The sequence below is a fragment of the Nycticebus coucang genome, chromosome 1 (genome assembly GCF_027406575.1).
Source record: "Nycticebus coucang isolate mNycCou1 chromosome 1, mNycCou1.pri, whole genome shotgun sequence".
Lineage (NCBI taxonomy): Eukaryota > Metazoa > Chordata > Mammalia > Primates > Lorisidae > Nycticebus > Nycticebus coucang.
In genome coordinates this window covers 8,268,506-8,292,340 of record NC_069780.1, presented here as the reverse complement: position 1 = coordinate 8,292,340, position 23,835 = coordinate 8,268,506, and the positions used below count along the sequence as shown (strand labels likewise).

General features: G+C 45.3%; 1 protein-coding gene across 1 annotated transcript in view; it reads right to left on the bottom strand.

The window, feature by feature from the left end:
• The window catches only part of FRAS1 (Fraser extracellular matrix complex subunit 1), a 482,654-nt gene that overhangs the window by 232,152 nt on the left and 226,667 nt on the right, over positions 1-23,835 (bottom strand). Inside the window, exons 15-18 of the mRNA XM_053590633.1 lie at positions 12,329-12,472; positions 5,794-5,934; positions 3,410-3,550; positions 1,969-2,145 (exon numbers count right to left, since the gene is read on the bottom strand). Of these exons, the coding sequence (XP_053446608.1) occupies positions 1,969-2,145; positions 3,410-3,550; positions 5,794-5,934; positions 12,329-12,472 (603 nt within the window). The remainder of the gene's footprint in view (positions 1-1,968; positions 2,146-3,409; positions 3,551-5,793; positions 5,935-12,328; positions 12,473-23,835) is intronic.

Sequence of the window (23,835 nt, the reverse complement as noted above, 5' to 3'; positions counted from 1 at the left end):
GCTCAAAATGGTAAGCAGCAGCTAACTGCACCCTGAGTGTTCTGAGGAGATTCTGTCTGGGCCTCTCCCTGGATCACAGAATCAGCAGGCCACAGTGGGGAATTTCCCAGGGGCCTCTCTGGGCCACAAAATTCAAAGGTCTTGCTTAGCATCTCTCTGGATTCTTGGAAAGCCCAGTGTCCCTGGAGGTCTGATAGCTCTGCGGTTCCTACTAAACCCTCAGACACACAGTCCAAGGCTGTGTTAGACTACACAGATTAGTTTCACGGGTTCCAACAGATCAAAACTCACTTCTGTAACAACGTGGGCCAAAAACAAAAGAGAGAGACGGAGACAGAGATAAGAAGTTAGACTTTCTCCTTCTTCTTCTTCTTTTCTTTCTTCTTTTTTTTTTTTCCTTGTACTTTCCCCACACAGAGCAGGGCTAGACGCTGTAATTAACTCCCTTAGGGGATCTGGGGCTTGCCAGAGAGCAGAAGTAGCTGGAGGAAGCTTGTCTGGTAAACCTCGGCCCACTGAAGGGATCTGAGAAGTAATTAAACAGAGAAGAGAAACACTCCCTGCTTGGGAGTTTGTGGGTCCCTGAGGAAGGAGCTGTGTCACCCTCCAGGACACAGAAGGAAAAGGCCGTGTGTGGTGTGCCCCCGGATAGCACCGGGCACCTTGGCATCAGTGAAGATTCCACATCCCACCAGTTGTTATAAAAGCAGCCGCAGGAGTTTAAGTAGCTGCAGAGAGTTTGGGCAGTGCATATGTGGGTAGAAACCAGGATGTCTGAAGAGGTGGCACTCATCCCCCAGTTTCTGGACGCTCGGTAAACCCCCTGGAGCCCGGTGCCACCCAGGGAGCAGGGGACTACCCCTACATGTCCCTGACACCTGAGAATATGTACTGAGGTTCATATCTGTTGGGTGGGTGGGTGGGTGGGGCTTTATAATTTACCGGCCACTTTTACACTCCAACCTCTTTGATCCCGGTGAAAATCCTTGTGAAAGATAAAGTATTCTAACGTTGTGAATGCAAAGGCTCAGAGCGGTTAAGTGTCTGGCCCTGGGTCCCTGTGTTCCAGTTTGGGAAACTTCCTACTATATACCATATTAACCTCGAAATCCAGCATCACCATGTGAGGGTGGAAATTGGAGCCACTTTAATAAGAGGACTTACAGGATACAAAATTGAATCTGTAGAATGCTTATAGTTATGTTGCAAAGATAAACACTCAGAGCTATGAATAGGAAAAAAGACTTGGATATAACAGCAAAATGGTAAAGGCAATTGGGCGTAGGTGGTGGGTGGATTGTTTTCCTACCTTTTTCTACATTCGTAATTTCCTTTGATGAACATTTTTTACAATGAAAAATATAAAATGAATGAATTCTTTTGTTTCCAGGTAGCTTCAGAGCCAAGCAATTCACCCATCAGCAGGGAGCCCTTGCAGGAGCAGAGGACGCCTCCCCCACATCCTGGGGATCTATTCTCTCCCCTGTCATCTCCTCAACCACTGGCAGGTAATCCGGCTGTGGAGTCCAATTACCCAGGATGTCATCAATTCTCTGCAGATGATATGCCAAGACAACGGCAGGAATCTCTTCAAAATTTTGACGAAAGTCCAGATTTTGCCCAGAAGAGACCAATTTACATTCAGAGCAGCAAATTAGAAGAAATAATAAATAAAATTCTACGATGAGCTCTGGGTCTTTCTCAGCTCCCTATTATGGTCTCTGAAGGAATTTCTGTGTGGAACTTCTGAGAATGTGACTAGGGGGAGCAGCTAGCTCTGTAGGGTCCCCTGTCATTCCCACAGGGTGGGAGCACACTTGTGGGGCCCCTGTGTGGCAGAGCAGCAGCCTGCTTAGTCCACAGCACCCGGGACCATCACATGGGAGACAAAGGTCCTCCTGGCTTTGGTCCCATCTGCCGGATTTCCCAGGAGGTAATCTCAGAGGCCACCAAGTCGAGCTCACTTACCTTCACAGAGCCCAGAGCTCTCCAAGTAGAAGTGGGTTCTACACCGAGACAGGCACTCTCCAGAAGGGCTCCCTGCCCTGGATGGCTGCTCGACTTGCAGCCCCTCCTCTGGCCTCCTGCACTCAGTACAGTGTGTGTGTTCGGGGCCCACACAGGTCAGGCAGGAAGGGTGACAGGCTGCCAACAGAGTAAAATGCAGAGAACAATCTAGGATCAGAGGCATGTTGTGACCAAAACGAGCCCCTCATTAAATCCAAACCCCTTAGAAAAGTTCACCAAATGCAACTTGCCAGTGTCTTATCTTTCCAGCGCTGAGGGCTGATGACGTTTGTGAAAGGAGAGTGAGAGTGCTAACCCGTCCAGTGCTCAGGCCCGGAAGGACTGTGGGACTATATCACAAAGAATCCCCAGCAAGCAGGAGAACATCGGCTTGGTTCTCCAGAGAAACACAGTCGCTGAATGACGATTTAACATTATGCCCTCGGTTTTTACTGAGGGTTTTTAGAAGCAATCGTACGAAGGCTATTACTGTATCTTTGGCAAAAATGGTTGTTGTGTTTTTACCCATTAGTCATCCATCACAGAGTACTTAGGGGTCCAGGCAACAAATGCCACTTACAATTTATTTGGGCTTTTTTAGACAAGGAAGAGGCCCCCTTTGAGCAGCAGTGAAAATTTTATAATCCATCCATATTATGTTCTTGGCTACTGTTGAAAATCAAAGCCAAAAACAGTACTTGAACTATTTCATAGCTACATTTTGACACAAATAGCTATCCTGTTCCTTAAAAGATGCTCTAAATTTTCTTTTTCAAAATATTCATTGCAGTGTTCCTGTTTAAAATCCACTTTTCTTGTTACTGCTCTCGAACTCTGTTCTAAGGTGCCCTACATACAAATAAATATAAATTAATTTCACTTAATTAAAATGTTGGCTCCCAACGTGCTGGAATGATACCGCCTTCCCAATGAGCCCAGAGCCTTTTTGGCAAGTAGTTATTTCAGATTTTCCATTTTACTCAGCCCAGAGGCATTGCTAGGGACTCTCGGTTTGCTCAGCAGCTTCACTAACAAAAAGAAATTCTGCAGGGAAAACAAAATGAAGTCTGAGCAAAACAACAGCCATGGTAGGAGAGTAGGGAAAGGGGGAAATGCAAATTCCATTTTAGTTTAGTATACGCTAAAGGAAATAGCACTTGCCATAAGAATAGCTAGGAAAAAATGTCAACATTTGAGTGATTTCACACATTTTCAGATATGATTTTTTTCAAATTATCCCTTCACAAAAGTTTATAATTAAAATCGCATATGATGTGTGCATAACCGCATAAGATATGCTAGCAGAAGAATAGTCCTGGATAGTAGCACTGATGTTAAAAAAGTAAATCTATATCCCTGTGATGGGACAGTCTCTCAAGAATACTGATGACACCAGCGATACCTTTGCAGACGCCGTGGTCGGGGTAGAGGCCCTCTCCACAGCGGGGCAGACAGCGGCCATGGCGCAGAGCATGGGGGGCCGCGCAGGCTGTGCACTGAGACGCGGTGGGCCCGGAACAGCTGGCACATGAGCTGTGACAGCCTGAGGGAGAGAGTGAGAGGGAGCATCGTGGGACAGAGGGGACTACAGGGCCCACTGTGACCTTGGAAGCCCTCTCTGCAACACTCTTGGTCCCCAAGAGACATCACACCAAACCACGGCAAAGTCAACATCATGAGGCTGCCAGAACCACTGACACTGCTCTTCACATGTCTGTCATCCATATCCCACCTATTATTTTTGTCTTTTTGTTTTGTTTTATTTTATTTTATTTATTTTTTTTTTTTGTTTTATTTTATTTTTTGAGACAGACTCCTGCTTTGTCTCCCTGGCTGGAGCACAGTGGCATAATCACAGCAACCTCACACTCCGGGGCTGAAGCCATCCTCCTGCCTCAGTCTCCCAAGTAGCTGGCACTACAGGCTCCTGCCATGACGTCAGGCTTTTTTTTCTCCTTTTTGGTACAGAGGGAGTTGCGGTCTTGTTCAGACTGGTCTCAAACTCCTGCCTCAAGCAATTCTCCTGCCTTTTCCCACAGGCGTGAGCTTCTGCGCTTGGCCCTGCCTCTTATTTATTAGCTACCCTTTCTTCGGTGTTTGCCTTAAGCACTTTGTACACTGACACCGTTACTCTCGTAATAACATCATGACGTGGGCATGACTAACCTTGTGCTACAGATGAGGAGGCTGAGGCTATGAGAGGTTCAAAACTTTACCCAAGATCACAGAGCTCACTCACACAGCAGGGCAGGGATTTAGCTCAGGTCTGCTGGCCCTAAACCCACACGGCGTGGAGGAGAGTGGGAAGTCGTGGTTCTGGAAGCCAGGGGCCCTGGCATCTTGGCCGGCCTGCCCACTAACTTATCGATGCCCTTCACTAAGCCCAGGTCTCTCTAGACCTAGTTCCCGCGTAGTACAAGTACAATGAGAGGCTGGATGAAATGATCACTAAAGATACTACCAGCTGGGACATGCTAGGATTCTAAGTAAGAATCACGAATCTGACCACAGCGCATGACAACATGAGGAATGTGTGTCCTCTGCGTTGGCCCTGGTGTTAACAGAAGGGCCTCTCTAACTCTGAAAGACAGACGGGGCCATGGCCTGGGCGAGCCGTTAGCAGGCTGGGGAGAGGGGTGATGCCCAGAAAGAAGGCGCTGTAGACAATGGTCAGAGCTGTGGGGTGGGGGAGGTGGTAGGATGGGAACCTTGGTTGGGAGCAGGACACTGAGGGAAAGGGATAAACACAGGGTGAGTAGAGAGGGAACAGGCACAGAAGAGGCTGACGGGGAGAGGTGGCGGGCCCGGTCCAAACATCCTCCAGCAGACACCGGGTAGCATGAGGACGTGTATGTGTTTCAGGCAAGAGGGGAGACCAAGATGTCCTCGGCAGAAACAAGTTCTCAGAGTTAGCTGTAGGAAAAACACAAGTCAGCTGCATACAAATTAGATATTTATAAGATCTCAAATGAGAATGTTTTGTAGTTTAGGTCTGAAAAAAACAATAAATAAATACCGCATAAAAACAAATCTCAGTGGATAGAGACTTCAGCTTTACTAGCTATTGAAATTGGTTTAAGTCTTTAATTTTATTTTTGTAATGTGTTGTAGTTGCCAACATATAAATTTATAAATGCCATGTAAGGAATGATTCTATGCTGTGCACAATGGCTCACACCTGGGAGGCTGAGGCAGGAGGACTGCTTGAGGTTAGGAGTTTGAAACCAGCCTGGACAACACAGTAAGATCCCATCTCCTCATAAAATTTAAAAGGTAGCCAGCCATGGTGGTGTACTCCTGTATCCCCAGCTACTCAGGAGGCCGAGGCAGGAGGACTGAGCCCCAGGAGTTCAAGGTTATAGTAAGCTATGATTGTGCCACTGCACCCAGCCTGGGGGAGAGAGACTCTGTCTTAAAAAAAGAAAAAGAAAGAAAGAAGGAAGGAAGGAAAGGAAGGAAGGATTTTTATCATACCTACAATTTAAGTCAGTAATGATTTGTAAGTACACAGGTCTGTATGATAAAGATGTCCCTGGCATTTCAAAAGTACAAAATGACCTCTAATGATGATTGATTGATACATGTAAGTCCTTCCTTTAATCATTCTAGTCCCCCAGCATTCACCTGTATCTCCAACTCCCATACCAAGTAACAAGGCTATCCCTTTTTGAAAGAAACATTTTGCCATCACAAACGTAAATTCCCAGTGAACGGCACACAGCATCAGGTCCAGCCAAATGTGTACTAAAGACTTCTTGATGATGAGGACGGTGGCCCATCTCTTACCTCTGCATCTGTCAGTGGCATCTGCGTAGTATCCATGGGGGCATTCAGAAATGCATGTCCCAGCGTGCAACACCATCTTCTCAGCGCAGGTGAGACATCTGGGACTGTTGGGGCCACAAGTCTTACAGGTGTGGTCACAAGCTAAGGGGAAGGAAAACCCATCAGAGAATGTGATAGTGAGAAAAGATGCGGCGAAGCCTGTCACACCCATGGCGGCATCGATGCAGCAATCCCATTCTCTGGCTGCTCAGCAAGGTCCTGTCTCCCTGATCTCATAATTCCTTTTCTTTTTTTTAAATTAATTTTTAATTAAATCATAACTGTACACATTTAAGAGGTACAATGTGATGATTTGATAGACAACGTGGAATGCTTAAACCACACTGATAAATATAGCCATCACCTTACCTCCTTATTTTTTGTGGTAAGACATTTAAAATTTACTCTTAGTTATTTTGAAATATACCCATGCATTATGCACATTAGGTGAGATCCCACCAAATGCTTGATCCCAACATTCTGAAGGACTCCGTGCTTCACAGTTGAAGGAGAAATGAAGAATTCTTCATTGAGCCAAGCATAACCAATACTCTGAGGCATAACCATCAGCGTAACCAGCTTAGTAGGAATTTAAAGTTAAAATGGCCTTGAAGGTAGGCTTGCCAGGTTTATTAAATACCACATGCTCAGCTAAATTTGAATGTCAGATAAATAATGAATAATATTTTTCATATACATATGTACCAAATATTTTATCCTTTATTTTGGAGGGAGAATTCAGAAAGTCGGGGTTTTACTATGCAAGGACATGTACTGAAATTATGTTGAGATTGTTGACTTTCATGCAATCTTATAGGATCTTTTTGCTTATTTATTTACTTCCCCAAAACATTTATTAAGGTCTAGGTTTAGTCTTGGCCAGGCAGTAGAGACACAAAATCAAATCAACTTGGTCTTTGCTTTACGTAGCTTATTAATAGAAGAAAAAGAAATAGCCAGTGTTAGAAATATTAAAAATACCATTCACATTGATCTGTATAGGCAAAACGAAAAGTCAGAAAAATGTGTGTGGGGTAAGAGGTAGAAAAGGTCACAAAAGAATTCACAGGAGAAGCAACCCTCGAGCACCGTCTGGGCAAGCAAGAGAGACCATGTGAGGCTGATGGAGGTGTCTCAGGCTGAGGAGCAGAGCCAGTCAAGGCTCAGAGCCTGGGAAGAGACTGGGTGCTCCAAGGAAACAGCAGTCCCCCTGAGCTGGAAGGTGGGAAGCCCAGTATGGAAGGCTGTAGCCAGACTCGGTTGTCTAGGTTCTTATCCAGTGAAAAGCATCACAGAGACCTGTATTTAAATGTGGTAGAAACATGGGGTGTTCGTGCATAAGAAAGGTCACTTCGGCTCTGGTTCGGAAGGCAGTTAGGATAGGTGAGGAAGGAGAGCTGGGGACCCAGTTGTAAGACCACAGCAATGCTCAGGGAGCAAGATGATGAGGGCTTGAATCAAGGCTATGGAGGTAGTGACAGACTTGAGGGCAGTGTAGGAGAAAATGTTTCAGATGGCTTACAGGAGACTGTCTTTGGGGACAAGTGATGCGAGGTGAGGAGCAGAGCAGGTGTGGAGCTGTAGGAGGGAGTGCAGTGTGGACGTGTGCAGTCCAGCAGACAATCTGACTTATAGTTTTGGGGCTCAGGGGACAGGTGAGGTCATCCCATACAAGTAGTCTTTTTCATACAATAACTAAGAAAATGCCATGAAGGCTACGTTGAACAGTTTGATGAGAATATTTCAGGTTGTATATGAAACCAGCACATTGTACCCCTTGATTGCACTAATGTACACAGCTATGATTTAACAATAAAAAATAAATAAATAAAAATTCATTGATTTACATAGAAAAGGCATGCAGGGGCCAGGCGAGGTGGCTCATCCCTGTAATTCCAGCACTTGGAAGGCCAAGGTGGGTGGATTGCCTGAGCTCACAGGTTTGAGATCAGCCTGAGCCAGAGGAAGACCTTGTCTCTAAAAATAACCAGGCATTGTGGCAGGTGCCTGAAGTCTCAGCTATCTGGGAGGCTGAGGCAAGAGAATCGCTTAAGCCCAGGAGTTTGAGGTTGCTGTGAGCTGTGACACCACAGCACTCTTCCGAGGGTGACATAGTGAGACTCTGTCTCAAAAAAGAAAAAAAAAAACAAGCAAAAAAACCCAGAAAAGGCATGTAGGTTAAGACCAAAGCAGACAAGGACCTGAATAACATCAACGTTTAAGGGAAAAAAAAAGAAGCCAAGGTGATCAAGAAGAAATGATGCAAAGCTTTAGTTACTATGAAATATACCCTTGCATGATGCACATTAGGTGAGATCCCACCAAACGCTTGATCCCAACATTTGAACTCTGCTTCAACTTCGATACTTCAAAGTTGAAGCAGAGTCCTTGAAAATAAACCAAAAAGGTGTGTGGTACTGATAAACCATGGGAAGGAAAAGCTCCCAGAAGGAAGTCACTAACGGTGCAGGGAGGAGAAACAGCACCTGGCAAGGCCTGGGCCACACGTTTCAGTGGAGTCGCTGGACAGAACAAAGGAGAAGACTGTGCTTAGAAACTGCTCCGTAAAGACCCCAGGCTGGATGGAAGGGAATGGGGAGAGAAATCATTGAAAGGGAAGGGGCACTGCTTTGTCTTTCTAATATTGTAAAACTTCAAGGCAAATATAGACCCTAGAAAGGTTTTTTTTTTTTAATAAGAGAAGAGTTTGAATAATTGAAGAAAGAATACATAGGAGAAAAGGTACATTCAGAAGTACAGGTGGAAGATCAGCCTCCACAGAGCGGAGAAAGGCCTCTGCATCCAGAGTGGGGGAAGGGAGGGTGCAGCTCTGACTCATCCCTCATTGGTCAATGTCTTGAAAAACAAACCAAGCAAACGTCCTTCACACTGCAGAGAAGCCATGTTTCAGAAACAAGAGAACTGCTGAGGTAGGGTCTGTCTGTGCCCTTAATCCACCTCCACCTTGCTAACCTCCCGAAAAATATTTTGAGAACCTGAGAAAAAAGAGGCTGAGTAAATGGGGCCAGATGCTCCATCCTGCACCCTGGAGGATTCAGCGTCTGTCCACAACCAAATGTGTTAGTGAAAGATAATCTTCAGTAAATGGGCTAAAGCAATGGCCTTAATATCACCCCCACCCCCCAATCGCCCGGCTCATGACTGGAACAAAGAAATGAAAATAAATCTGAAAAGTGTTCTTTCCTCCCACACTTCATAAAAACTCCCGAAGTTTCTAATTCTAGAACTGACATCTCAACAGAATGGAATAACCTGAAAGCTAAATGCAATTTTGCAGAAATTTTTACAAATTTAGAATTGACCAACAATGAAAACTTTGCATACCAAACATTTTAATACACACCTAAAATAATACTTAGAAAAGAATTTGTAAATTTAAATTAAAATATTAGATGTCATTTCCCCCCAAACTAATCTATAATGTCAATACAATACCACTACAAATTCCAGTTTGTAGGATTCCAGAATTTTCTTAGAAATTCAATAAATGTACTGTAAAGTCCATGACGAGCTAAGTCAACTTTGAAGAGGAAAAAAAGGAAATATTCCCTATCAGATATTGAGACATACCACAAAGCAAAAGAAATTAATGAACAAAACAGTGGGACAGGGTACAAGACACGGAAATTTAGAAATTTAACTTAAATTTAAATTTAATTTAACTTGCTTTGATTTCTTATGTAGCTCGAGTCAGAAAAGCCCGTCCTAAGAGTACAAGCACTTAAAAGACAAAAGAATGAGGGGTTTTTTTTCTTTTAATTTCCTCTCTCTTTATGTTTAATATTTGTAAAACTCAAAACACAGACAACAGGTGAACTTGGTCGCCCTCAGCTCTTACACCAGGGCATACCAACACTCCTAACAGGCTCTGCAGGATTCTTCTCAGCACTTGACTTGGAGATTTCTGCAGATAGGGGCTGGTTGGTTATAAATTATTAAACCAACACCAGCTGGTCTTTATCTTGAATAGCACTAATCTGAATTGGAAATAAGTCAGCATTATTAGCATCCAATGTCTTAATTAACATTCCGATACCAATCAGTGAGTTGGTTCACTGTTGTTTTAGTAAATATTTATGTGAACAGTTCTGAAGCCATTTGATAAAAACTTCCAGAACTCTTGACAATTTCATGAAAAGTGGAGGCTCCAGTGTGTTTATTAAAAGGCCTCTGGTCAGTGCAATGGAGTCAGGAACTCTGCCTCATGCTGACCACATGGCTTGTGTTTGGTAATTACTTGCTGATCAATTGATTAGTTGGCCGATTAATGTCAGCTATGGTCTGTTGTCCTATCTGGAAGTTTTCCTCCTGATGCTTTTCAAATGTATGCAGATAAAACCAGACACCTCGAGGCCTGCATTCCCTCTCCCTTCAAACACACCTCCTCCCCAGCAAAAGTTGCTTTCCCGATGCAGATAATGGCCGGGTTGGTGTCACTCCTCCATCACTGACAGTAACCAGCCGCCTCAAGGACTTAAAGGGTAAATGCCTGTAGGCCCCAGGATTAGTGCGAATTTGACATCTGTCGACCTTTAAAGAATATATCTGGCTTAATTGAGCAGGAAAGTGAGGCTGGCTGGAAAAGATTAACATGCTCAGGCTAATGGCAGCCTGGCCTTTCCAGCCTTGTTCTCTCTCGAATCCACACAAAAGCCACCTGTGACTCATGTGCACCAAGAAGAGATTTCTCCCGGCCGGAATGCTGCTGGATCCTTGCACAGTTGGGAGCGAGCAGCTGCCAGGACCCATCTCTCTTTCCCAAGACAAGTGGATTTGTCAAATCCCAAAGATCACTCACTTGGGCTGTTGCCCTGCTCAGTGAACAAAATGAGGAAAATAACTCAAGAGTTTTATGGGCTGCACATTTTTATTGATTGAATGGACTTACTTATGAAAGAGAAAGACATCATGGCCTTTCTCAAGGTCTGACCATGGAAGTGAACTCAGTCCAACCTTCCACTGCTGTCAAGATGCCCACCCGGGGATCTGGCAATGTCCTCAGAGCTGGCCAGCTCAGCCAGAGACTGACAGGAAGAATGGAAGAAGAGGGAGAAAAGGAAAGGGGAAGGATAACGGGAAGGAAAAGAGGAAAAACAGGCAGAGGTGCACAAGGCCATCCACTGTAGGCCACCGAGGGTGGCTCCCGGCAGTGAGGATCTATAGCCAGAAGAGCTAAGCTTGAATCCCAACCCTGCTCCTTACTAGCTGTGTGACCTTAGGCCAGTTTCTTACCCTCTCTGTGTCCTCATCTGGACAATGAAATGCTAATAGCTACTCATGACACTGCTGTGCCAATTAAACAGCAAACATGACCTCATGCCTGCTCTGAGTGCTCGCTCATGGAACTCCATCCTCTCAGCAGGCTTCAGAGTTGGGGCACTTACTAGCTTTGTGCTGCTGCTGTACCAAATTATCATCAACTCTGTGGTTGAAAACAAAATGAATTTACTCTTACAGTTCTAGAGGTCAGAAGTTCCAAAATCAAGGTGCCAGCCAACCGCATTCCCCCTGGAAGCTCCAGCAGGGGATTCCTTGCCTTGCCTTTTCCAGATTCGAGCGCTGCCTACACGCTCGCAGCCCCTTCCTTGAATCACACCAGCACTCAGGCTCTGGCCCCATCCTCACTTCTGCTTTTCTGACTCAGTGATCCTTGTGATGACAAAGGGTGCACCCAGATAACCTAGGATGGTATCCCCCACTGCAGCTTAATCAGACAAAGTTTTGTTGTTGTTATGTTGTTTTTTCTGGGGGGGGGGGAGGCGGGAGAATTTGGTTTATTTATTCATTTATTTATTTATTTTGCCATCCAAAGTCCCACACTCGCACGTTCTAGTGATTAGGACAAGGACATTGCAGGGGGCCCAGTGTTCTGTCCACCACAGGTGGTACTACATCCGCATTTTACAAGTGGGACCAACACACAGCGAGATTAAGAAACTCGCCCAAAGCTGTGTATTTCTTCCTGCCTCTCCTGCCTCTCGGTAGGTTGATGTTTATAAAGCACTTGGAACTGTGCCTGGTACAAGAAAGCACCAGGCTGGGCTCATTCTCACTGTCACGGCCATGGGTGCTAAGGGCAGAACAGTTACTGCTCAGCTTAGTCAGTGGCACCCTGCCTTTGGGGTGGCAGCTGGCCTAAGGTGTGTCACTGTGTGTTTGGAAGGCAGCCTGACACTGATGGGGAGTTTGGGGTTCGGAGAGAGGCAGGCCCGGGTGCCCCCTGCCCCCACCTCCCAGGCTCCCTGCCTCCCCTCCAGGGGTTGGTCTTCATCTGCAGGATGAGGCTAACAAGCACCTGGACCCCACAAGCTGTCAGGGCCAGGGAAGGGGATTCCACTGGTGGAAAGTGTTTCATCCATTTCCAAAACACATCAGTGTCAGTAGCTACTCACATAAAAGAAAGGGTGGTAATTGGTGGCACAATCCGAACACAACCAGGGGTGAGGGAGCCCCAGCGTCCCCGCCTGGCACTCACCGCTACAGGTGCCCTGCCTGTTGTAGGAGCCTTCGCCACAGCTGCTCTGGCAGCCCCCGTCCCGCAGCACGTGCAGGGGGTCTCTGCAGGACCGGCAGTGCTTCTCCGTCGGGCCCCAGCAGCCCGCACAGGACTCATGGCAGACTGCAAGCAAACAGCAGAGTCAGTGAGCAGCTACAGGAAGAAGACCGGGCGCCGTTTCTCTTTCAACATTTTAGGTTTTGTAAGGAAGACGTATGTTGTCTCCTTGGCTCCTAAACTGCTATGCACAGCTACTCAGGGGAAAATGCAAGATGCCTCCCCCCCCCAAAAAAAACTATTTATATTGGCTAGAAGTACAACTCTAGTGAAGTATTAAGAGATTTAGAATAGGAAACCCGAGGCTTCTGAGTAATGGGATTTCCAGGTTAGGACATCATAACTTTTTAGACACAGATAGACAGGCTTATGAAATCGGATGGCTCTCCATACCCTTTCCTTTTGAAATCACACAACAAAGGGTCCACAGGGCAACACCTCCCACCTCCAGTGCCATCAGAGTCCACTGAGGAGGGACACCATGGGCTCTAGTCTTAGACTTGACCTTCCAGGGCCCAGTCTACTTGACACCATTGTGCGTTCCCTCTCTAGTCTTGGACTTGACCTTCTAGGGCCCAGTCTACTTGACACCATTGTGCGTTCCCTCTCTAGTCTTGGACTTGACCTTCTAGGGCCCAGTCTACTTGACACCATCGTGCGTTCCCTCTATAGTCTTGAACTTGACCTTCCAGGGTCCAGTCTACTTGACATCATTGTGCATTCCCTCTCTAGGCTTGAACTTGACCTTCCAGGGCCCAGTCTACTTGACACCATCGTGGGTTCCCTCTCTCTTCCCCCTATAGCACCTGCCATGCTCATGTGTCTTGAGAGCTCATGAAGCCTGCTTTGCTCTGAGACCTTTTGTTTCTATCTACAGGTTACCCCTTCATGATGCTAAGATTTCCTTTACTTCAGTATTTGATTTTTTTTTGTTAATCTTCACACCTGCTCTTCATCCAAGCACTTTGGCAAAGAAGGCCTATTTTGAACAATTGGATATTTTCAGATCGGCTGTCTGTATGGTTAACCCTATCTATACTTTTAGCAGTACATCCTAATTTTTAAAATGTTTGCTTTACAACAGAGCAAAAACTCTGGAGTTTTGCAGAAGCATTGATTCTGACCAAACCTGGTTGGGAGAATGGACACCTCTGCTGCTTGCAAGTAGCCCTGCAATTGTACCTTAGTAATCCAGTCAGGCACCCCCAGAGGCAGAAGGAAGGATACTTGCATTGCAAGCCTCCCCTCTCAGTTCTAAACTGCATAAGAAAGTCTTAATTTCAGACAATTTTCTCCTGAACAAATGTAGAGATAATTACAAATTGTGTTAAGTACTATGAAAGGTTCTGGGATAAATGTTAACAGTGGTGTGGGTGGTAGGACCAACTCTAGGTAGATCTAAAGCAGTGGTTCTCAATCTTCCTAATGCCCCGACCCTTTAATACAGTTCCTGTGGGTCCTGACCCACAGGTTGAGAACCAGTGATCTAAAAGATGAGAAGCAGCTGACCATGGGGGTCAGCCCAGCACAAGCCAGGTTCTGGAGAGGGGAGGGAGCCCAGGTGTTCAGGGAACTGGAGGCTGCCCTGGTGCCTGGAGCTGGTGGGGCACAGTGGGGTACAGTGCATTGTGGGTGCACTGGCGTGATTCATAGCTGGAGCTATAGGCAGGGGCCTGGTCAAACTTGACCTTGGACACCAAGGAAAGAAATCAGAATTGTTATCCTCATTTTAAGGCAAAGTCATGAATGGGTTCACACAGGGTAGGCACACAATCCGATCGAGATGTTTCAAAGTCCTCTCTGGCTGCTGTATAGAGAAGCTGTGGGGTCCTATATGCAAGTGGGGAGATCTGCGTGGGGTCTACTGCAGAGTCCAGGAGAGAAAGAATGATGGTTTGGACTAGTGGGGTGGGAAGCAGAGAGAGGAAAGTTTTCCTGACTATTATCTGGTTCTCTTGCAGGCCCATAAGATTCATGAGGGCAGAGATCATTTCTGTTGTGTTAACTTCGTGCTGAGCACACTGCTTATGCTTTATAAACTTCTCAAGTGATTTCATTTACATTAACTCCTTATTTACATTTTACAAACATCACACGAGAGCACTGTTCATATTTAGAATAAGCCAGTGGCACTGCATTATAACTAAAGATGTAGATGCAAAGTTCTCAGTAACAAATTCTTCCCCTCGCACGCATAAAATCTGTCATCCCTGTGTTATATTCTTTGGTTATTGACTACAGTCATCATCTGAAACATCCACTGTCCATGCCTTTGCCTCACTCTGGAGTTGATCCAAATCATTACCTAAACAAACAAAGAGACAAAACTCTTGATCTCATGTCTAAGAAGGTAAGCCAGGCTGATACATCGATACTCAGCAGAAGCACACAGACACTCACTAGCCCATGGGGCCTTCCTGCTGGCCACAGATAAGCTGTGTTACCTGAGACCTACACAGAAACATGAGAACACTCCTGCGCTTGAGCGCACTGGTGGCATTGGGAAAATTGCTCCAGGAAATGATGAATGGATAGTGAGGCCGAGAAGGCAGCAGGGGCCAGATTGCCAAGGTCAGGTGGGCAGGGTGGGAACCTTGGACTTCTTCCCATGGAAAGTTTTAATCAGGGCAGTATAATGATCACTTCTGCTTTCTAGAGAGTTCGCTCTGACAGTGGGGAGAAAAGAAGATGAAATCACTGCTGCCCAGGTGAAGAGGAGATAGGAAATTTAAGCCCAGCTCCCTGCTCTCTCCTTGGCTGGCTGAATAGCAGGGTGGCTATACTGCTTATGTAAACAGTAAAACACTGTGGCCGTGAGCCCCCTCCCTGAACCTGGCTTCATTCCTGGGAACCCTGGTTGGCACCATGCTTCAGCAAGGAAAAGATCTGGCACAGGAGTTGGCCTGGGGTCCCCTACTTCTGACTGATCTGAATCTGTACCATGATGCTTGTTAAATATTTTAAATATCACCTTTGGTGTTGCCAGTCAGAACGGGGAGCAAAGAAAGGGCAGGACAGCCTCTACCAACAGGCTGCACTGGCCTTCAGGCTCCTCAGGAGCTGAGTCTCCTTAACTTCCCATCTGCACCTTCTGCTACAACCCTGTGTGCGTGGATTCTACGGAGCAGGTACCCTGCACACACTGTGTACCGGCCTGCGGCTCTGGCGGCCCCGCACAGGATTCTCCCAGCCAGCAATGCCTCAGGTCCCTTCCTCAACCCTGTAATCTACTCATATTTCATTCCCTGTTTGTTATTCCCAAGGTGTCACTATTGCTGTGATGGCTTTGCTCAACCTGCCCAAAGTTAGTAACTTTTTTCTCTATGTTTCTGCAGCATTTTGTATGTCTGTCTTATGTTATTTGTTTTACGTGCTAATTCAGTTATAAACCAATCTCCATCAATGAAATGTGATATCCCTCCAAATGGGGACCATGTTTTAGCCATCTTAAACCTCCAGTGTCCAGACGGATGCTTCGTATACAGTCAGCACTCATTAACATATGTTAAATCCATGCTCGGCAAATTTTTTAAAGAATTAGTTATGTGGGCTCAGTGCCTGTTGCTCAGCGGCTAGGGTGCCAGCCACATACGCCGGACCTGGGAGGTTCAAACCTGGCCCAGGCCTGCCAAACAACAATGACACCTACAACCAAAAAATAGCCAGGCATTGTGGTGGGCACCTATAGTCTCAGCTACTTGGGAAGCTGAGATAACAGAATCACTTAAGCCCAAGAGTTTGAGGTTGCTGTGAGCTGTGATGTCACGGTGCTCTACCAAAGGTGACATAGTAAGACTCTGTCTCAAAAAAAAATTAGTTATGTGGAATTCATGCTATTAGTTACCTTCTACATAGAAAGAACTAACCAGGAGGTCATAATCTTGGTAACTTTACTTGAGGCTATAATATTTCCTTCATAAATGCTGAAGTCCATAAATGCTGTTTATGGTGCTAAATACTGATGCTGCATCTACAAAGAGCTCCAAACATGATGCTGGTCCTCCTGGGCCTTCCGTCCCCGTTCCCTGACCAGACACAATAGCAGAAGGGATTTTCATCCAACAGCTATGCCCAGCTATGTCATTCCTGATAATAATATGCTCTCATTTTTTAAAAAAACATAAGTTTTGTGCATATATTTAAGGTATACACATGATGTTATACAATATATACTAAGGGTGCCAAAAAATGTATACATATTTTAAGAAATCTTATTGGAAGGAAAATCAATCCTTTCCCCAAAGTATACAAATGGCAGGTAAAATGGATGTTTGTAGCACGTCTGGGTACATGTGAGCAGTAATGGGACCTTCGATTTAATCTGGAAAAGCAATACATAGATGATATCACTTAAACATGAATACATGTTTTTGGCACCCTCCTTGTATAATATATATAATCAAATAATTACTACAGTGGAACAAATTAATATACCAATCATCTCACATAGTTACCCATTTTCTCCCCTGTGGTAAGAACAGCCATAACATACTGATTTAGCAAAAATCCCACTGTATTTTGGTTTCTAATTTCAAACACCAAACATACGCTACCGCAGATTACCTCTTCTTGCAGGCTCACTTTACATGTAGCTTTTATTACGTTTGGGTCATTAGGAAAAAATGAAACGTCACCTCTGACCTTTCCCCATGACTTCTCTTAGTGATAACATTTCAGATTGCTCAGGCTTTGAATTATGTATTGTGAACATTGTGGTGATAAATGTACAAAGAAGGAGAAGCAGGGAAAGCCATCTCCTTATCTCACACGCAGCAGCTAATTTATTTGGTAAGGTCCCTGACTTTTTTGGAGCATAACAAGACATGTGTTGGCTTGCCAAGCAATTCATTTCAAAAATGAAAAGGAATAAATTACTTTTCCTTTGGCAACTCTATATTGAAACTCTACAGTAAGAAACTTCTTTTTGCACTTGATAACTTTGAAATAGAAGATTGCTTCAAAATTTTTTTAACCTGTGCTTCTCTAAGAATAAAACGCAGCCATTTTCCAGAGAAGTGTTAAAAGAACTTCTTGCAGGCAATTTGTCTTCCACTCAGCCTTCCTAGACCGCAGACATGGATATGGATAGCAGTGGGCTCAGCCTTCAGGAAAGAGAAGGGACTTTGGTACCTCGCCTTTTCCGCAGTTGCCTGGAGTCAGTTTCTAGGGATTGGCACGCTTGATCTGTGGGTCTTCCTAGCTTCCTCAGTGAAGCTGCAGCTCCTATTTCCACACTGCCAAGATGAGTCCACTCACAGCTACTCGGAAACACCCCAGACTTCAGGCGCAAGCAGGTGCTTCACAGACAATCAGATTCCTCCATCCTGCTTTCGCTATTATCTCACGAATGACTAGGTACTTGCCAAGTTGTATCAGAAGTCAGTGGGTGAATTTTTAATAAGAAACTTCTGTTGGAAGAAAAAAGTTTTCTATCTTGAACTGAATTTTGCTGTTTCTTGGTTTTCTAATCTGTAAAGTGGGAATAATATTTGCTACACTTGACTCTGCTACACATGAGGCTATGGCGAGATGACACGTTTGGAAAAGCAGAGACTGTTGCGTGTGATTGTGTGAGTGGCACCGGGGAGCTCTGCAAAGCTTGTCTCAACTGGCACCAAAGGCAAAGCAATTTTAAAGGGAGCAAATTAAAGTGCACGATGAGACAGTAGAGGAAAGGATGGGAGAGGCGACAGGAAAGGCAGCCTCACTCAGGGGAGAGCAGGGCAGGACAGGGCCTGCAGGGAAGGCGGCAGCTCTGCAAAGGGGCTCCCGCTTCTCGCTTCCCGAGGCCTCACCGCAGCAGCTCTTCCCTGGAAACCTCTGCAAAACAACAACAAAGGCCCTTGGGCAAAGTGACTGAAAGTAGCTGGTGAGTCTGGGAATCCTGGAAGGCTACTCTCCCCATCCTAACCACAGCCCCACAAGAGGCCAAGGCCATGGCCTAAGAAGTTCAAAGGCTAGATAAGCTTAAAAGGAGGAGTTCACAGATCTGTGCCATCAGCATTCGGGACCCTTTCACTCCAATTTTCTCCTGTCCCTTGGCAGGCTGGGCCTCTGTGCTCACCTTCCTCCCTCTGGCAACAGAAGGCTTTCCACCCCAAAATGGGAACGTCCAGCCTCCACGTCTCCCCCAAATCCGTAAGTACCTGACAAAGTTCATAATAGACAAAATACAAACAGGTGAAAAAAACGTAAGCCTCATGAAAAGCCAGAGATGTGCCGACGGGGCGGGGCCCAGCCACAGGCACAGTGGATCTGATGTGCGCACTGCACACACACGTGCATCCTGGACACACGTGTCCTGGTGAGGGAAATGTTGGGAAGAATGAAATACCAACCCAGTAATATTTATGACTATTTAAGATGCATGCACACCACACAGGAGGAGCACACGGACGCCCTAAGGTAGGAATAGTCCCCTAAGTGGGGAGCTGGAGAGAAGGGCATGGGGAGAGGCGGCAGATGGACAGACCGCTGAGTGAGACAAGAGCGTGGCCCAGACCCGTGTGAAAACAGGCCATGTCAACAAACACGAGTAACTCCACATGCTTCCCCGGACTCCCAAAAATAAGTAAAAGAAAAAAATTAAGCAAGATCCCCTTTTACGCCAATCAAATCGACGAATTTAAGAAGAATCATAATACCTAGCATTGAAAGGGGTGGTGACAAGTAGGCACTTTCCTAGGCACCTGGTAGAAGTACAAACTCGTGTAACTTTAAAAAAGGGGGGGTTATATGTTGTTAAGTGTTGTAAAGCTTCAAAATGTCCACTTGGATCTGCAGTCACGTGCCTAAGAATTTATTCTAATCAAGAGTGTTTACCACAAGGTCTACAAAAAATGTTTACATCACAGTTATTTATGATAACAGAAAAATTAGGAGCAAACATTAAAATAGCAGAGGACTGGCTAATTAAACAACTGGAGAGCCAGAAATGAAAAGTTACACGACGGCTTCACAAAGACGTCAAAGGAAAAGCAATGACACGGGGAAACAACAAGACTGTAAAAATAGAACACGATTGTAGTTTAAAAAAATACACGTGTATGTGTATAAAGACAACACACACCCAAGACACACTCAGAATCAGAAAGACACACACCAAAATACTAACAGTAGTGATCTGGGGGAGTCTGAGTTAGGGATGGAGCTGACATTTTATTGTACCTTGTATTTTATTGATTTACTGAATTGTTTTTTGGAATAAACAAGAATACATTTGGTACTTAGGGGGAACGGTACCAAGGGAAGAGAGAGGATGCCTGCAGTCCTTTTCTCGAAAGCGCATGCTGAGTAAATAATTATTAATCTATTAACCACCTTTGTGACCCAGCTGAATGATTTATCCTACTGGGTAACATATTTGAATTTTTAGCAGGGTCTTCGGTAGACAGAACTTGAGCCAAAGGAATGAGTGGCTGCCCGGCCCGCGCAGAGAGAGATTTTACAAGCAGCCTGGCTTTTCTTTGGTTCAAAAGACAGAGGATAAAGGCAGATGTTTGGCTCAGGAACATCTGTAAAGTTACCCCTTTCTAACTCCTGGCCCTGCTTCTGCTCCTAACTTGACATCCCAAGACAGGAACACCCCAAGGGTTTTCACATTCAGTGACCCGCTTGGGCATAGCTTCCACTCAGCCACTGTGACCACCAGAAATTCATAGCTGCCCGGACTCCCTGCCTCCCTCCCCAACCCTGAACCCTCAGGCCCTGTTAACTAACCAGCTATCAACTCCTCCGGGGATGCCAATTTGTCTGCAGAAACTAAAGAGCCAGAGGAGGGACCTGCAACCTCCATGGAGCTTTGATGAGACTTCTCAGACTAGCTGGCTGCTCAGATCCCGGCAGAGATAAGGTGCTGTCAGCTCTGCAGGCAGCAGAGAAAGGGGCTGGGGGCAGAATTGGGAAGGGGAAGGGAGAGCGGGAATGCGTGCCAGACAGTTTGGCTAAAATACCTGAGAACGCTGGAAACTGGGCAGAAAGCCAGAGACTTGTCACTAGTTTGTAATCCATAACTGAAGTATTTGGGGGCTCAGATTTGTCAGGAAGAACAGGATCTGTTTGGAAGATATACTCCTGTACACTTGTGGCGGGCTTTCTCTGCCCATATGCGACACTTTGTGCTGTCATTTGTCTTTTGGCATATACGGCAGGGGTCCAGAAGCCGCACAAATGCCAAGCACAACCAGTCTCCTCCTAAAGCAAAAATTCCAGGTAAAAGACCACCAGCTGCTTTTTTCTTCTCTGCATTTATCCCCTACACAAATATCCACAGAGAGAATGGGGACCTAGAATCCCACTGGGATCCTTCACTGGGTCTAGTTTACTCAAGAAACTGGGCATTCCATCAAGGAATACTGTATGGACATTATGCAAGGTCCAAAGACACCTATTTTACTAGTCACCCTTCCTATACTGGTAAGGCAGCCAACTGTGTTAAGCATGGGGAAACAGAAGAAAAAGAGGGATGGAAAAAAACCAGAAAGTCTGTAATTTTCTTGAGGCCACACCTAGCCAGGAATGGCTGACAAGGAATAAATAGCAGACACTAAATGGAAGACAGGCCATCTGCAAGCCAGGTCTAGGCATGCCGCACATTCCTGTCCTTTCTTCTTCATGCCATGGTTTGTCACACTTTCTTCGACCAAAAATTATTTCAGAAGGCCATATACGTGCTGAGCACTATGGAATTCAAAAGCATAAGACATGTCTCTGCCTCTGTAACCACTTTCCATCATATTCCCTTGTGAAACTATTTGTGTGGCACTGAAAGTAATAAATTCATGTAATGATAACTATCTAACTCTGTGAAATTATCTTGTTTACTTATGTAGGGACACTATTCTCACGTTGACAAGTAAGTCCCCTGGACCACAGTTGTCTGTCTGGTTTGCTCTGTCCCTAGTCCCTGGGACAGAGACTCAACAAATATTTGTTGCATGAGCAGAACGGAGGGTACAGGAATATCATGGGAAGCACTGAGTTCCCTTTGTAAGACAGTCAGCAATTTAATAAGCGACAGGAATTCCTACAGAATGCCAAAGACAGTTTGAACAAGGCATCGGATTGAAGGAACAGAACAAAAGGAGTGAGACTAGTGTGGTAAGAGTGTGTGAGGTCCCCAAACAGAGTATGTGAGCTGGCGATGCAATTGAGATGCACCCTCCAGACTTGGGGTATGTTGCATGAGCCATGGAGGTAATACGTACATAACAGCTTGATGACTCTCCCGTCGGAGCAAGGATAGTTCCTGGATTTCAGAATAGTAGTTTCACAAGTGCCATTGCCAAGAGGTCCATCCAGGACACAGGTAGGCTGGGGTAAATCACATGCTGGGACGGACCATCAAGACACATTATAATCCTCACTGCTGGGACCTGCTGATTTCCTTGCTTTCATCAACCACAGTTCCAACAAATAATTAACTTTAAGTTTCTCTGCTCAGACCACAATCTTTAAATCTCAACGATGTCAACATCCTAACTCCTACACGTACATTTTATAGGTTTTCTTATCATAACCTTTTCCTCTAAACATACCACAATTTTAGCTGAAAAACAAATGATTGCAGATTCTCCTAATAATCTGAGTATTTAAAGAAAATAAAAGGATTTTAATTTGCAAAGAATATTGTAAACTGCTCTCTATAACATATAAAAGCAGATTTTATTTTAGATCAGAAATTAATGGCAAAAACCTTTCTGTTTCTTAATGATGCCAGCCATTTGGTTTTTATCTCCATGGGTTGAAAAGTAAAAGAATGGTTTCAATAATGGCAGTAGATGCCTTTTACTGTCCAATATCACGTGACCGGCATAATATATTTATACTTTTCAAACATATTTTCTAACCCTCATAATGATGGTTTAAATCATCCCCATTTTATAGTTGAAGGAAAAGAGGGTAAGTTAGGATACACGACTTGCCCAAAGCTCTGCAGTAGTCAGTGGTAGAGGTAAGATTAAAAATAATCCCGTCCCATGGGCGGTGCCTGTGGCTCAGCGGGTAGGGTGCCCGTCCCATATGCCGGAGGTGGCGGGTTCAAACCCAGCCCCGGCCAAATAAAAAAAAAAAAAAAAAAATCCCGTCCCTTAGAATTCTACAAAATGTTCAATTGCTTGGTTTTTTAAGTTTCAAAATCAAAGACCACACAACACTCAAAGAATAAAATGCAAAGATTTTTGTTTTTGTGGGTTTCTTGTTTCCTCATTGTTGTTGTTCCGCATCTCTGTAAGCAACAGCTAACCTGCCTTGATGGCAAGCTCACTGTGGACAAAGGCTGAGTCTTATTTATCTTCATATCCTAGGATCTACTACAGTTGTCAGAAGAGAAGGAAAGGGGAGACGAGAGAAAAAGAACCAGAAATGAGTCAACGGGAGGTAGAAATCCAAGTCTCGTAAGGTACATGATGGGCTTAGTAAGCACCAGGCACCACCCCCTGAGGGAGGCCTGTGAACTCACTCATTTAACCTACCAGTGTGGCAGGTGTTACTGCTCCTGTTTTTGCCCATTGGGCAATTGTCTCAAGGAGTTAAAGAACAGATTTGTAAGTGAGAGCATCAAGATTAGAATACAGGTAATTTGGCTCTAGGTCAAACTCTTTTTTTTTTTTTTTTTATTGTTGGCGATTCATTGAGGGTACGATAAGCCACTTTACACTGATTGGATTTGTTAGGTAAAGTCCCTCTTTCTTAACTCCCCTCACCCCCAGCCAAGCTCCCTCTCACTCCTGTGGCAGAACAAGGCAGCCTTAGCCACAAGGGACACCTGGCTTCACCCTCAGGCTTTGTGAATAATACAAGTGTTAAGCAGACAAACCACACATTGATATACATATTAAGAAATGGGCTGATTTTCTCTATTCATAATCTACAGTTGTGTTAGCTATGCATGTGAACCTGCTCTTGCCTGGTGTGTTCTGCTGGGTGTCTTAGCTTTTCTTGCTATGGGCTCCCACAGCGAGGGTTTGTGTGTACTGTTCAATGGTCCCACCAGCGTGAAACAGAGGTTGATTGAAAAGCAGGGAACTCTCAGCCGGGAGGGTTCACTCTGGGTCCAGATTGAGATTTAATGCCAGGGCTTCTAAGATAAGGCAATGAAACCACTACTCTAATGGAGAAAAGAGAGCAAGTCCAGGGCACTTGTACCAATGTCACACAGGCAGGGTGCAAGGTCAAGTGCTGTGGTGGGGAAGACTGCTGGGGGAAGGGGGAACAGCAAGCACCATACACGGATAAGGCCTGATCCTCAGGCCTGGGAATGAGTCAGAACAGGACAGATGGTGGGAACCAACGTAGAAGCCCAGTCCTAAGACCTGAGCTCCATGGGGTTCTAGAAGAGTGGAAAGGGGTCAGGGGCAAGAGAGAATGTTGAAGCAGATCTAGCTGGTGGCCAAAGATGCCCAGGGGTTCAGGCAGAAGCCTAAGTGCCA